The following is a 12,702-nucleotide window of genomic DNA, read 5'->3' on the forward strand; positions in this document are numbered from 1 at the left end:
ATGTAATTGATGATGAGGAATTTGTTGCTCCCATCTCTAAGGAACACAGTGATGATGATGGTGAAGGTGATGAAACCGGCAAAGAAGAAGAAAGAAAGAAAAATAAAAAAATTGCAAAAGAAAGAGTCGAAAAAGAAAAAATAGAAGAAGAAAAATAAAAAGAAAAGGAAAAAGGAAAGAAAGTGGTTGGCATGGAATAAATTGAGAAGGAGAAACCGGTTTTAAGAGCTTCTCGAACTAGCCAGAGAGTTCGAAACATGAAGGTGCTAAACTCTCCTTCTCTTATGCTTGATGAGGATGATAGTGTTGATGATGATGAAGTTCGGGTGATCGCAAAAAGAAGCCTATGAGGCTTGCATTCTCCATCTAGGGAACATTCCCCTGTTCCCATGGACACCACTCCACCTAAAACTGCATCTCCACCTCCTCCGTACAAATCATCTACCTCTCCTGTTCCCAAGGGAAAGAAACCTGCAGCTATTCCCATCTCCAAGGAACAAACTGTTGTTCCTGATCCTAAGGAACCCCCTACCGAAACCAACCCACATAACACCTCCCCTTCTTCATCCCAAAACCCTACCGTTGGTGCTACTTATACCTTTGCTCATACAAAAAGGTTGGATGATTTGTTTACATTGGTTATGGGTCAGTCGGAAGCAATGATGGAATTTGCTAATGAAGCAAAGGGAGTGAATGAGTTAGTGCAAGGATTGACGGAAAAGGTTGAAAAGGCGTTAACAGGTCAAAAGATGATTATGGAGCAACTTGGAGATATGACCTTGACTCTCCAAAAGATGAACAAGAAGTTGACGAATTTAAAGGATATCGTGTTCAAGCTTGATAAAACCGTTAAAAGCAATCATAAGGAAGTGATGATCAAGTTGGATGATGTGGTGGAAGAAGTGGTCGTCGAACAACCCTCTTCTCCTAAGCCTTAAACGCTCTTCCTAGTTTATCTTTCTTTCTTATTATGGGAATAAAATTTTTGTGTGTGTATTTTTTTCGTTCCTTCCTTCGCATGCTACAATGGAACAATGTTAATTTGATAATTCTAAGTTTGAATGGCTAATATTCTTGGATTGCCGTTTTTAAGAGTTGAATGCTTTATTCGCTTATACTAACCAAATTGTTTCTAACAAAGTTTGGTGGTGTGATGTGTTTTGATAGATACATTTCATCTTTTCAAAATCGCGGAATAATGTTTTTGAAGATGCCAAAGGGGGATCGAGAAAGGCAATAAGAGTAAATAATTTTTCTCTAGCCATGTTTCATGTTCTCAAGTTTATTTCGTGTTTTTTCTCTTAGTCAAAAAATAAAATAATAAGTCTCTATTAGAATTTAACTTAGTTGAATTACTTGGTTAAAAGAGTTTTATATGACTTATTTAATTTACATATTACATTGTATATGCCTTTTGTTGCCATCTTCAAAAAGGGGGAAATTTTTGACCCTTGAGTTTTGAAGATTACTTAACCACAAAAGACATATTGTATCTTATTTATGTTGTTGCTAGGTAATTCATTCTCAAGTAAAGAGAATACTTGATCGAAGATTAAAATGGAGAATTAATCAAAGATCGAAAGTGAAGATGTTCGAATGATGAAAAGTATCAAGCTTGGAGTGAAGATTAGAGTACATTAGGTAGTATTTAATATCTTCTTATTAAGGTTGAGTGAATGCTCGATTTAGTTTGTGTTGAATTCTCAAACGGAACTTGGTTCTGTTCCCATGAAAGGAACAGACTCTAGCACAGTAAGGAACAAGGTTAAGGAACAGACTTTGAAACAACTTAAGGAACCCCTAATGTTTCCTAAGTGGTGCGCCTAACATTATTTGTGCGCCCAACTGGTTAGTTAGGAGTCCAAGGTTAGTTTTGAGTAGATCCACTATTTTAGGGAGTTTGTTATTAGTTTATTAGGAAAAGATTTATAATGATTTTCTAATTTAATTAGGATAATATCAAACCTTTTAAATCTTATCTTTTATATTTTAATTCAACCAAAAGATTTTGTTTTCAAAATCAAATATAATTTTCGCTTATAAAAAGACTCTCTTTTTATATACAAATATGAGTTTCAGTTTTAAGTAATTTATTTATAAAGATATTTTCCTAAAAAATATTTAAAATATAAATTTTAATTACTCCTCAAGAAATCAGTTATCACACCTAATCACTACTGCTATACGTTTGTAGTTACTAGTTAGTGGGCTTAATTAATTACTTTCCAAGTCTAAATTAATTTAATTAGATTAATTATTTTCCAAGTATTTAAAATTATGTAATGTTTACTGCTTCTTATGTTTAAGTTAAGTAGTGGGGTGAGTGGGTTAATTATTTCTCAAGAAATATTTAACATAAACTAATTAATTCATTAAGTTATGGACATCATGGGATAATGGATTTAAGTAGTGGATAGTTTATGTCTTGCCTAAATTCTCTATAAGTAGGCGCCTAAACCTTAGATTATTTTGTGTCTGACTTAGCTAAATATTCTTAGTTGTCTTAAGAGTCATTGCCATTCCTAAGAGAATTCATACTTACTTTATTTGAGTTATTACTCTCAAGCCCGGCCCTGGGGCGGGGCTGACGGAGCTCCTGCCCAGGGCCCATATATTTGGAACTGGATAAGTATTTAATGCAGCGATAAAAATAATGCAAATATTAAACTTGGCAAAGATGGTAGTTATTGTAGTGAGGCACTGGAAATGCTGTATACTTCGCGGGTTCGAATTCTAGCTCATAGCTTTCTTTCATTTTGGTTGTTGAATGTTCTTTTTTCTTTTATTTCTTATTATTTTCTCTTTTATTTCTTTTTACAATAACTCGAGCTTGCTTCATAATTTTTCTTTCTATCATCATATTATACTATTTCATTTTTTAGTTAGTATGACTTTATGTCTTATATACTTTAAAATTGTAAATTGTTAGGAAAAAAAAGTATACGTCAACCTAAAGTCTATACTTAGACTTCTAATATATTTTAGACGTTGGGTGATAGAGTATATTTTTTTCAATATTCCGATTTTATTCGTCCAATTATCAATTTATCTAGTTTATTACATATTACTCCATCTGCCTCACAATAGTTTGAACACTTTTATTTTTTGCTTGTTCCATTTTGTTTTTGAACACTTTTATTTTTGGCCATGTCCTACTATTATTATGTGATTTCTCTCTTTTTCAATAAAAATACCCACCAACTCCTATCACATCTATTTTTTACTATAAAAATACCATTTGATAACCACACTACAACTTATCGCATTAAACAACGTGACCCAACAAGTGTTCAGATTTTTCTAAGACGGAGGAAGTATTAGATATATATTAATCATATATATGAAAAAGTTTTTTTTTAAGATATAGTTTCTGATAAATATGAGTTAGTCAATTCTAAATTAGATTTTATCCTATGACGTGCATATTTTACTAAATTTCTTATATATTAGGGGGCCCTTTTTTCATATATTGCCCCAGGCCCAATAATATGCTGGAACGGCCCTGATTACTCTTCCATTGTCTTACAATTTGTATTTTTGGAAAAGGGTTTGAGTGAACTCCTGTAAGTGTGGGAACCTTTGAGTGAAGCGTGAGAAAAAGAAAGAGAAAGAGAAAGGAACTTTGAGTGAAGTTTGAGAGAAACGACAGTTGTGGGAACAATTGTTGGAACTTGAGTTATGACTTAAGTTGGAATCGAGAGAAAAGAATAGGTTGTAACAGAGTTGTTTTGGCCTATTATAGTGGAAAGTTGTTTAAAATCCCTTGGGTCGAGGTTGTTTCTTCCTATGGCCTAGGAAGTTTTTCCTGCTAAAATCTCTCGTGTTCCCTTGTGTGTTCCCAAGTTTACTTTTAATTCCGCAAAAAGTATAGCTATTCTCTCACTATAATTCACCCCCCCTCTTATAGCTCATATTATACAACAATTGGTATCAGAGCGGGAACTCTAAAAACACAGGAAACCCTGTTGAGCTCAAGATCTTGGAAAATATAAATACTAGAGAGCAACTGGAAGAAGGGTACTATACACAAAGGACACCGATGTTCAACGACAAGTTCTACACCTACTAGAAGAACACACTAGAGATCTTCATCAAAGCCGACAATTACCAGGTATGGAGAGTCATTCTACCACTAGTGACAAGAACGAGGTAATTCTTAAATCCATGTTTGATTTCGATAAAGATGATTTCGAAAAAATGGAAATCAATTCTCTTACTATTTAACAGCTTCATTGTGGTCTTGGACCTCATGAACACAATCGTGTCATGGGATGCAAAACCGCAAAACAAATTTGGGATGTTCTTGAAGTCACTCATGAAGGTACGAGTGAGTTTAAGAGATCGAAAATAAATCTTTTGATGAATCAATATGAACTCTTTCAAATGAAACCAAAAGAATCTATTCAAGACATGTTTACACGCTTTAGAAATATTATCAATGAGCTAATATAACCTCTCTTAGAAAAGTAATTACTTCTGAGGAACAGGTACGAAAGGTCCCGAGGAGCCTTCCTAGGGATCGATGGATGACTAAGGTTAATGCCTTACAAGAAACTAAGGACTTTACGAAGTTCAATATGGAACAACTTGTTGGTTCCGTCATGAGTCACGAGCTACAAATGGACAATGAGAATGGAGATATGTCTAAACAGAAATCGATTGCCTTGAAAGCCGATGAAAGTGATGACTCGGAAACTAACGAAAAAGAATCCGCTCTAATGGTCCGAAAATTCAAAGGATGTTTAGGAACATGAAGAATGAAGACTACAAAGGTAAAAATAAGAAATACTCTAATAACAAACTTGTTTGTCATAAATGTGGCAGTTCCGATCACTTTATCAAGGAGTGTCCCCAATAAGAACAAGACAAAGGCAAAGGAAGGGAACAAAGCAAAGATGGGAACAAGGAGTACAAGAATGCCTATACTAGATTTGATATGAAGAAAGCTATGGTTGCTGCATGGGGAGATTCTGACTTCGAAGAAGAAGATGAACCTCAATCTAATGAGGAAACAACAAACTTTTGTCTCATGGCTCTTGACAATTCCGAATCTGATGAAGAGATAGAATCTCTTAAGGCTAGAGTGAGGGGGAACAACACATGGTACCTAGACAGTGGTTGTTCTAAGCATATGACTGAAGATAGATCAAGATTTCTCTCACTCTCTGCCTATGATATCGCATGGTGGAAGTGTGACTTTTAGTGACAACATGAAAGGCCACATAGTTGCCATGGGCAAAGTTGGTAAGTCAACGTCACATTCCATAGTAGATGTTTTTCTAGTTGATGGTTTGAAGCATAATTTTGTTGAGTATTTCTCAATTTCGTGATAAGGGGAACTTTGTGAAATTTAATAGTGAAAAATGTTTGATCGTCAACAAAAGCACAAGGAATGTCGTTTTAGAAGGAACAACGAAAGGGAACACGTATGTTGTGGACCTTAACTTTGTTTCCAAAATAAGTTTACATGCCTTAGTGTTATTGATGATGATCCTCTTTTATGGCATGTGCGTCTTGGACATGCTAGTTTTTCTTTGCTTGACAAAAACTTCAATCGAAAGAACTAGTTTTAGGAACTTCGAGTGAAGTTTGAGAGGAAAAACAGTTGTGGGAATTGTGTTTGGGAACTTGAGTTTAGGAACTTAAGTTGTGGCTCGAGAGAAAATTAATAGGTTTGTAAACAAAGTCGTTTGACCTATTATAGTGGAAAGTTTGAGTTAAAATCCCTTGGGGTCGAGGTTGTTTCTTCCTATTGGGCCTAGGAAGTTTTTTCCTCGCTAAAATCTCTCGTGCTCCCTTTTTGTGTTCCCAAGTTATCTTTTAATTCCGCAAAAAGTATATCATATTCTCTCACTATAATTCAACGCCTTGTTATAGTGCTCATATTATACAATACTTATGTAATACAAAATTATGCTTTTACAATACTAATTTTCACTCTTGATTATGGTAACATATACACCCCTAGCTAGTATTATTACAACTTACAAGGTTGCCAGAAGCTCCTTATTTTTATGTATGTATTATATATATGGCAATACACGGGGATATATATTGAAAAATAGAAGAAGAAAAAAAGAAAAAAAGGGGATACCTAAGTGTTTCATTTAAATGAAAAAGTGGGAAAAAAGAAAAAATTACCATATTTGAAATGAATAATATTTTTTTGAAAAAACAAAATACAAAGACAATTATTCTATTCAATTAATTTAATTTTCTATATGTTTCTACAAACATGACGTATATCTCGAGCTATCCGCTAGACGAACTTAAAAAGTCTCTTATTATAAGTGTACGTCATATGAAGCACACTTTAGTGCTCTGTCACTCTTATACAAAAACGAACTAGCACTTCACTTCAATACATTGAATAAAAGCTGCTTCACATTCTCTAGTCTCTAGTCTCTACTCTCTACTCTCTACTCTCTACTCTCTACTCTCTACTCTCTGCATCACTCTCCAATAAACCAAACTCTCTTCTTTAATCATTGCCGGGGAAAAAAAATGCAAAGTTCATGGGTAAAACCCAAGGACCAAGAACATGAAGGAAAAGACTACTATAATGTTTCTCTCTCTCTTTCTCCACCAGGCCAAACTAACCCAAAACCACTAAGAAAAAACAACAAAACTACAAATTCTATGTTTCTGTGGTCGGCTTCCTCGACGACGACGACTTCTGCAACTTTGAAGCAGCAACGGCAAAAGTTTGATTATGTTGATGGGAGTAGTATTAGTGAAGACATTTCGAAGGGATCAGTAACAGTAGCTCTTAGTGTTAATGCTCCTAGTGAGAGCGATTATGCAACTGTAATAACTGGAAAATCAGACATGAAAAATATGCATGCAATTGCATATGATAATGGTTCAGTTGAAGGTCAATATTGGATACCTACACCCGCCCAAATTCTTGTTGGACCTACCCAGTTTTCTTGCTCTGTCTGCAATAAAACATTCAACCGGTACAATAACATGCAGGTTCATTGCAATATTTATCCTTTTCTACGTTTGCTTTTCTTTTTAAAAAAAATATATTTATCTTCTTAGATAAAAAAATGAGTTCAACTAGGGCTTCCTTTGGTAGGGTGTAAAACGTTTTCCTCTATTTTCAGTTTTACATTGTTTGGTTGGTAAAAGAGTGTAAAATCATTTTCCCTTGGGGTAAAATTACTCTCCCAATGATGGAAAACCATTTTCCTTTCAAAATGAAGGGAAAACTATTTTCTTTATCTCTCTTGTACACTCCTCTCACTACCTCCTTACTTTCCCTTTCATTTTCCTTTCATTTCATCATTTTTCTTACATCGAACCAAACAATGAAAAAGTAATTTTGGAATTGTGTTTTCCATTGTAAATTGTTTTCCATGAAAATCATTTTACACTGAAAATGTTTTACGCCCTACCAAACGGAGCCTAGGTTGCAAATGTATGTTAAATATCTACTTATATGATTGTTAACACTATCTTTTATAAGGTTGCATATCAGCATATGCTTCTTTCTTCCTTTTGGCCGATTTTTCCGTCTAATTCAGTCTACCATTTTAACTGAAGACAACATAGTTTTTTCTAACATAATTTTTTAATCAAAACGATATTAATTTTCCCTTCATGAAGAGATCTATAACAAACCAGTAAAAAAGGAAAAAAGAGTTTCACTAACAAAATATAAATACTTCTATATTGCAAACTGCAAATACAACCTAGTTTTCTATTAACAAAGCTCAAAATTCATCTTTTGCTAGTATAGCCACAATCTAGATATATACTCATTTTTTTTTTCTGGCAGTCAAAATATACACCATTATTAAGTACTACACAACACTGGTCGTAGAGGTTAGCTAGTCTAACTTAGCTTAACAGGCGAGGGTCATGGCCTCTTTTGGAAATGTGGGAAAAGGGTAAGACCATTGTTACCGAATTCTTGGTACAAATTTGGGATCATGAACAAAATTCACTACCTAATTTGTCAACTTGGTTCAAAAGTATACCGCTTGCATGTAATAATTTGCTTTTTTTGATCGCCATTAGTGGGGACTTTAAGGAATTAGCTAACACTGGATAAGACACCAAAGTGCCACAATTTGAGTTTGAACCCTAAAGTAACTATCTCCTTCTCCACCACCATCCCCCACCTTTTCCTACACCTTTGCTTGTTGTTCCACTACCCTTCTAATTTGCACATTGATCTTGGCCTTGAGTTCCTCTCATATAGAAGTTATCAGCAATCACGAGCTACTAGACCGATGGTCAGTGGTCGCGAGGCAACGATGTTATTCCGATCATTTAGTAAGGGCTTTGCTATTTGCCGCCCTACTATTTCCTATTAACGCCCTAAATACAGTATTTTTATACCATGTATTTATACCTTCATTTTTTACCCTCCCTCTCTCCCAACCCCACCTTCTCCGATTGCAAAAGATCCCACCACCACCACCACCACTACCACTGTATCCCACACATACCACCACCGTTTGTCAAGTAAACGTACCTCCATTATTTTACTTCTTAGGTATAGATAATCCCACACATAATCCCATTTGTTTTTACCCCTCCTCCTAAGTACTAAATTCCCTTCTTGTTCTTGCTGTTAAGCAGAGCAGCAGTATGTATCATGTATGATCAATGAGATTGGTATCAAAACAAAGAAAAAAGTTGTTTTACTTGGCATCGATGTTATTTCTTCTCTCCTCAGTTTTTTTTTTTTTAATTTTTTTTAAAAGGGGGCGCCCACCAAGGACGCCCCACCACTGTTGGAGGCGTCCATGGCAGGCGCCTCACCATGTGGTGGAGCGCCTGCCATGGCCGCCTCCACCGGTGGTGGGGCGTCCTTGGTGGGCGCCCCCTTTTTTTCTGATTTTTTTTTAAAAAAATAGGTAGGCGTCCACCATGGACGCCCCACCATTGGTGGAGGCGTCCACCATGGACGCCCCACCACTGTTGGAGGCGTCCATGGTAGGCGCCTCACCATGTGGTGGAGCGCCTACCATGGCCGCCTCCACCGGTGGTGGGGCGTCCATGGTGGACGCCTACCTATTTAAAAAAAAAAATCACTGTAAAAGAAAAAAACCAGAGGAGATACAGTCGCCGGAGCTCCATCAACATTATGGGAGGTACATTCGCCGGAGATCCGTCAACGGCGAGAGGGAGGTGGGTTGATCTGGGTTGTTCTGATTTGACGTTTAAAGAGGGTTTTGAAAGGTGGGGTTTTTGTGGGTGTGAGGAGAGAGAAAGTGGTGGATTGAGACTTTTTTTTCTTGCCGGAAAGTTTGGTGGATGGGGAGTTTGAGAATTGAGAGAAATATATATATTTTCCCTTTTTTTTTTAAAAAAAGTATTATGGGAGGCGGTGGTGGCGGTGGTGGTGGAGGGGGCGTGAAGGTGATGGTGGTGTGGAAGAAGAAGGAGAAGTGAGGAAATAGGAGAGAATGAAAAAAAAAATGAAAAATACAAAAATACAGTATTTTATATAAATACAGGGCGTTACCGGGAAATTCTAGGGCGTGATTTAGCAAATGAGTTTAGTAAAGGTCCGTATGAAACAAAATGTTAAATTTAACTGTACCGGTGTTTATTTGGGGTTATACATGTGATTGTACGTTATTTTTAATCTTTGTGGGTATTGGGTAGTATGAATTACTCATATGCTAATCTTTTAGGAATTTACTCCCTATAATAGTTTCTCCAAAAATTAGAGAATGTTTTATACCCTTAACATAGAACTAGATCTCCTAAGGAAATCTACCAAACTTCTTCTAGGCATCCACAGGACAACCAACAACAAGATATGGAAATTGATCTTGTGCTTAGGGAATTACATCTTCCCAGTATTACGGAAGACGATTCCCGGTTGCTCATGGCCCCAATAACGGATCAGGAGATTCGTGATGCCTTATTTGATATTGCGAATGATAAATCTCCTGGGCTCGACGGGATTCCGGTGGAATTTTTTAAAGTACATTGGGAGTTGGTTGGAGCTGCAGTCACAGTCGCGATCAAACGATTTTTCTCCACTGGCCATCTTCTAAGGGAATGGAATAAGACGCTACTTGTGTTAATTCCGAAGGTTTGTCCACCGGAGGAGGTAAGCCAGTTCCGACCAATAAGTTTATGTAATGTTATTTATAAAGGTATTGCAAAGTGTATGGTTAATAGGATGAAACCTATGCTTCCACAATTAATCTCTGAGTACCAAAATGCCTTCGTTCCGGGACGTCATATGGATGACAACATTCTCATATCTCATGAACTGACTCATATCATCAATAAACAACGAACGGGCAATAGGTACCTAGCAGCTTTGAAACTGGACATGAATAAAGCTTACGATAGAGTTAGCTGGGCTTTTATACTTAAGATTTTAACAGCTTACGGGTTTCCTGGGCCCTGGGTCCGGCTAATTCAGCAATGCATTGAAACAGTCACATATAGAGTCCTAGTTAATGGCGTGGTAACGCCAACTTTCAAGCCTCAATGTGGACTTCGCCAGGGTGATCCTCTTTCGCCATATCTGTTTCTTTTCTGTATGGATATTCTATCTAGAATGACCTCGCTGAGAACGGATCTACGACAGCTGCAAGGGATTAAAATTGGAAAGCAGGGGCCTTCCATATCGCATCTATTTTTTGCAGATGATGCTCTCTTCTTTTTTCGAGCTGGTGATAGTGCCTGCCAAGTCCTTAACACAATGCTCTCCCGCTTTTGTGCCATCTCGGGTCAGATGATAAATCGCCAGAAATCGTTTGTAAAATTTAGTCCTAATATTCCCCAGGATCAATGCCAACTATATAAAAGCCTGTTACAAATGGAGGATAAGTTGTCGCTGGGCACGTATTTGGGTACTCAAATCGATATTCAGGGTTCCAAGGTCCAACACTTTACCCCTCTTTTGGATAAGGTTTCCAACACCATAGCTCGCTGGAATCACACTCAGCTTTCTCAATCTTCAAAGCTGATTATCATTAATTCGATATTGGTGGCAACTATAATGCACCAGCTCGCAGTTTTCCAGATTCCGACAACAATAGCTAACAAACTTGATGCTATGATGGTGCGCTTCTTTTGGAAAAATAATAACCAAATTGGGATACCTTGGAAACGAAAAGAAATTTTACATCAACCTCGGGGTCAAGGAGGGCTTGGCATCCGAAATATAGGATGTTTTAATTTGGCTCTGCTTATGAAGCAGGTTTGGCGCATCAGCCTCCATCCACATCTTTTACTCTCCAGGGTTTTTCGCTCTGCGAACTCAGGCCAATCATGGATTCGAATGACTAAACATAACATGTCGCTGGGTCGACGAGGGCTCCTTAAGGCTAATCAAACACTACGCAAACTGTGTGTTTGGAAAGTAGGTAATGGGGTTTCAATTCGAGCGGCTTCCCAACCGTGGGTACATGGGCAAATTCCCACCTTTCGAGATAATGTGAACCTTCGTACAGCCGCTAGTACACGGGTAGCGGATTTCATCTTGCCTTGCAACCGGGGATGGAATACAAGGATGCTGCATCGTTTTTTTCAACCTCATGATGTGCGTCTGATTCAAAGCATGGAATTACCTTTTCGTTCTAATGAACAGGACAGGTATTATTGGCCTTTAACTCGTTCTGGTAGCTACTCCACAAAGTCAGGGTATGGGGTTCTTCTACTTCATCAACAAAACGAAATACATAGCATGACAAGTCCAGTAGGTTCGAAGTTTTTTCGACAACTCTGGGGTTTGAACATCATGCCAAAATGGAAACTATTTGTCTGGAAATTATGGCACAACAGTTTGGCTACCTCCTCTAACCTTTTTACGAGGAATATTATATCTACTTCCCAGTGTGTAACATGCTTACTCGATAACGAAGATGACCAACATATCTTCCGCTTCTGTCCTCTAGCTATTGAGGCATGGGAAGACGCTAACTTACAAGTTCACCAAGCTGCATTTGATGGCCTATCAATGGCTGAGTGGCTCGAGTATTGGATTGATAAGTTTGCCCGGGAGGATGGGTCCGAGGGAGCTCGTCTACCGCAATTTATTGGCACACTCTGGGCAATTTGGAAAACACGGAATGGGCAGGTTTTTCGCCAAATTCGGGCTACAGTGGAGGATTTCCAAAATCACATGAGGGATAGTCATCACCAACATACCACGTTTATGGGGCATGATCCTCCGCCATTGGTTCCGCCGCCTGCTCCTAACTATGGCTACCCCCCGGGTTTTCGCTTTGCTAATATCGGGAGGTTAAAGGGTGTACCTCCGGACATTCTGTTTCAGATAGATGGTTCTTGGGACAAGCGAACGGGGCATGGAGGAACAGGCTGGGTAGCCCTCCGTAACCAACGACCTTTTCAACACCAAGGTCATTTTCTGTTCGCTTCTTCAGCTCTTCAAACAGAAGCGATGGCATGCCTATCTGCTCTAAAATGGGCTCGGGCTAGGAATCTAGCAAATATATTAATTTTTACGGATTCGACACTACTAGTTTCTTTCCTGGGTTCGACAACTAGAGCGGATATTTCAATTGTCCACACGATTAATGCTATTCGAATGGAAGCGGCCAACATACCAAGCTGCGTTTTGCTTAAGGTAAGTAGGGACCAAGTGCAGCAGGCTCATACACTTGCGCTCAACTGCCGTAGGAATAGAATTACTTTAGAGCACTGTTAATTTATGTATGTTGCAATGATGTCAAAAAAAAAAAAAAAAAAAAAAAAAAA

The 12,702-nt window shown here is 37.7% G+C and overlaps 1 protein-coding gene across 1 annotated transcript in view; it reads left to right on the plus strand.

Moving 5' to 3' along the window:
• Positions 1-6,504: 6,504 nt before the first annotated feature.
• Positions 6,505-12,702, plus strand: part of LOC125498766 (uncharacterized) — a 6,872-nt gene continuing 674 nt past the window's right edge. Inside the window, exons 1-2 of the mRNA XM_048647039.1 lie at positions 6,505-6,959; positions 9,754-12,571. Of these exons, the coding sequence (XP_048502996.1) occupies positions 6,505-6,959; positions 9,754-12,571 (3,273 nt within the window). The remainder of the gene's footprint in view (positions 6,960-9,753; positions 12,572-12,702) is intronic.

The sequence above is a fragment of the Beta vulgaris genome, chromosome 6, assembly GCF_026745355.1.
Source record: "Beta vulgaris subsp. vulgaris cultivar EL10 chromosome 6, EL10.2, whole genome shotgun sequence".
Lineage (NCBI taxonomy): Eukaryota > Viridiplantae > Streptophyta > Magnoliopsida > Caryophyllales > Amaranthaceae > Beta > Beta vulgaris.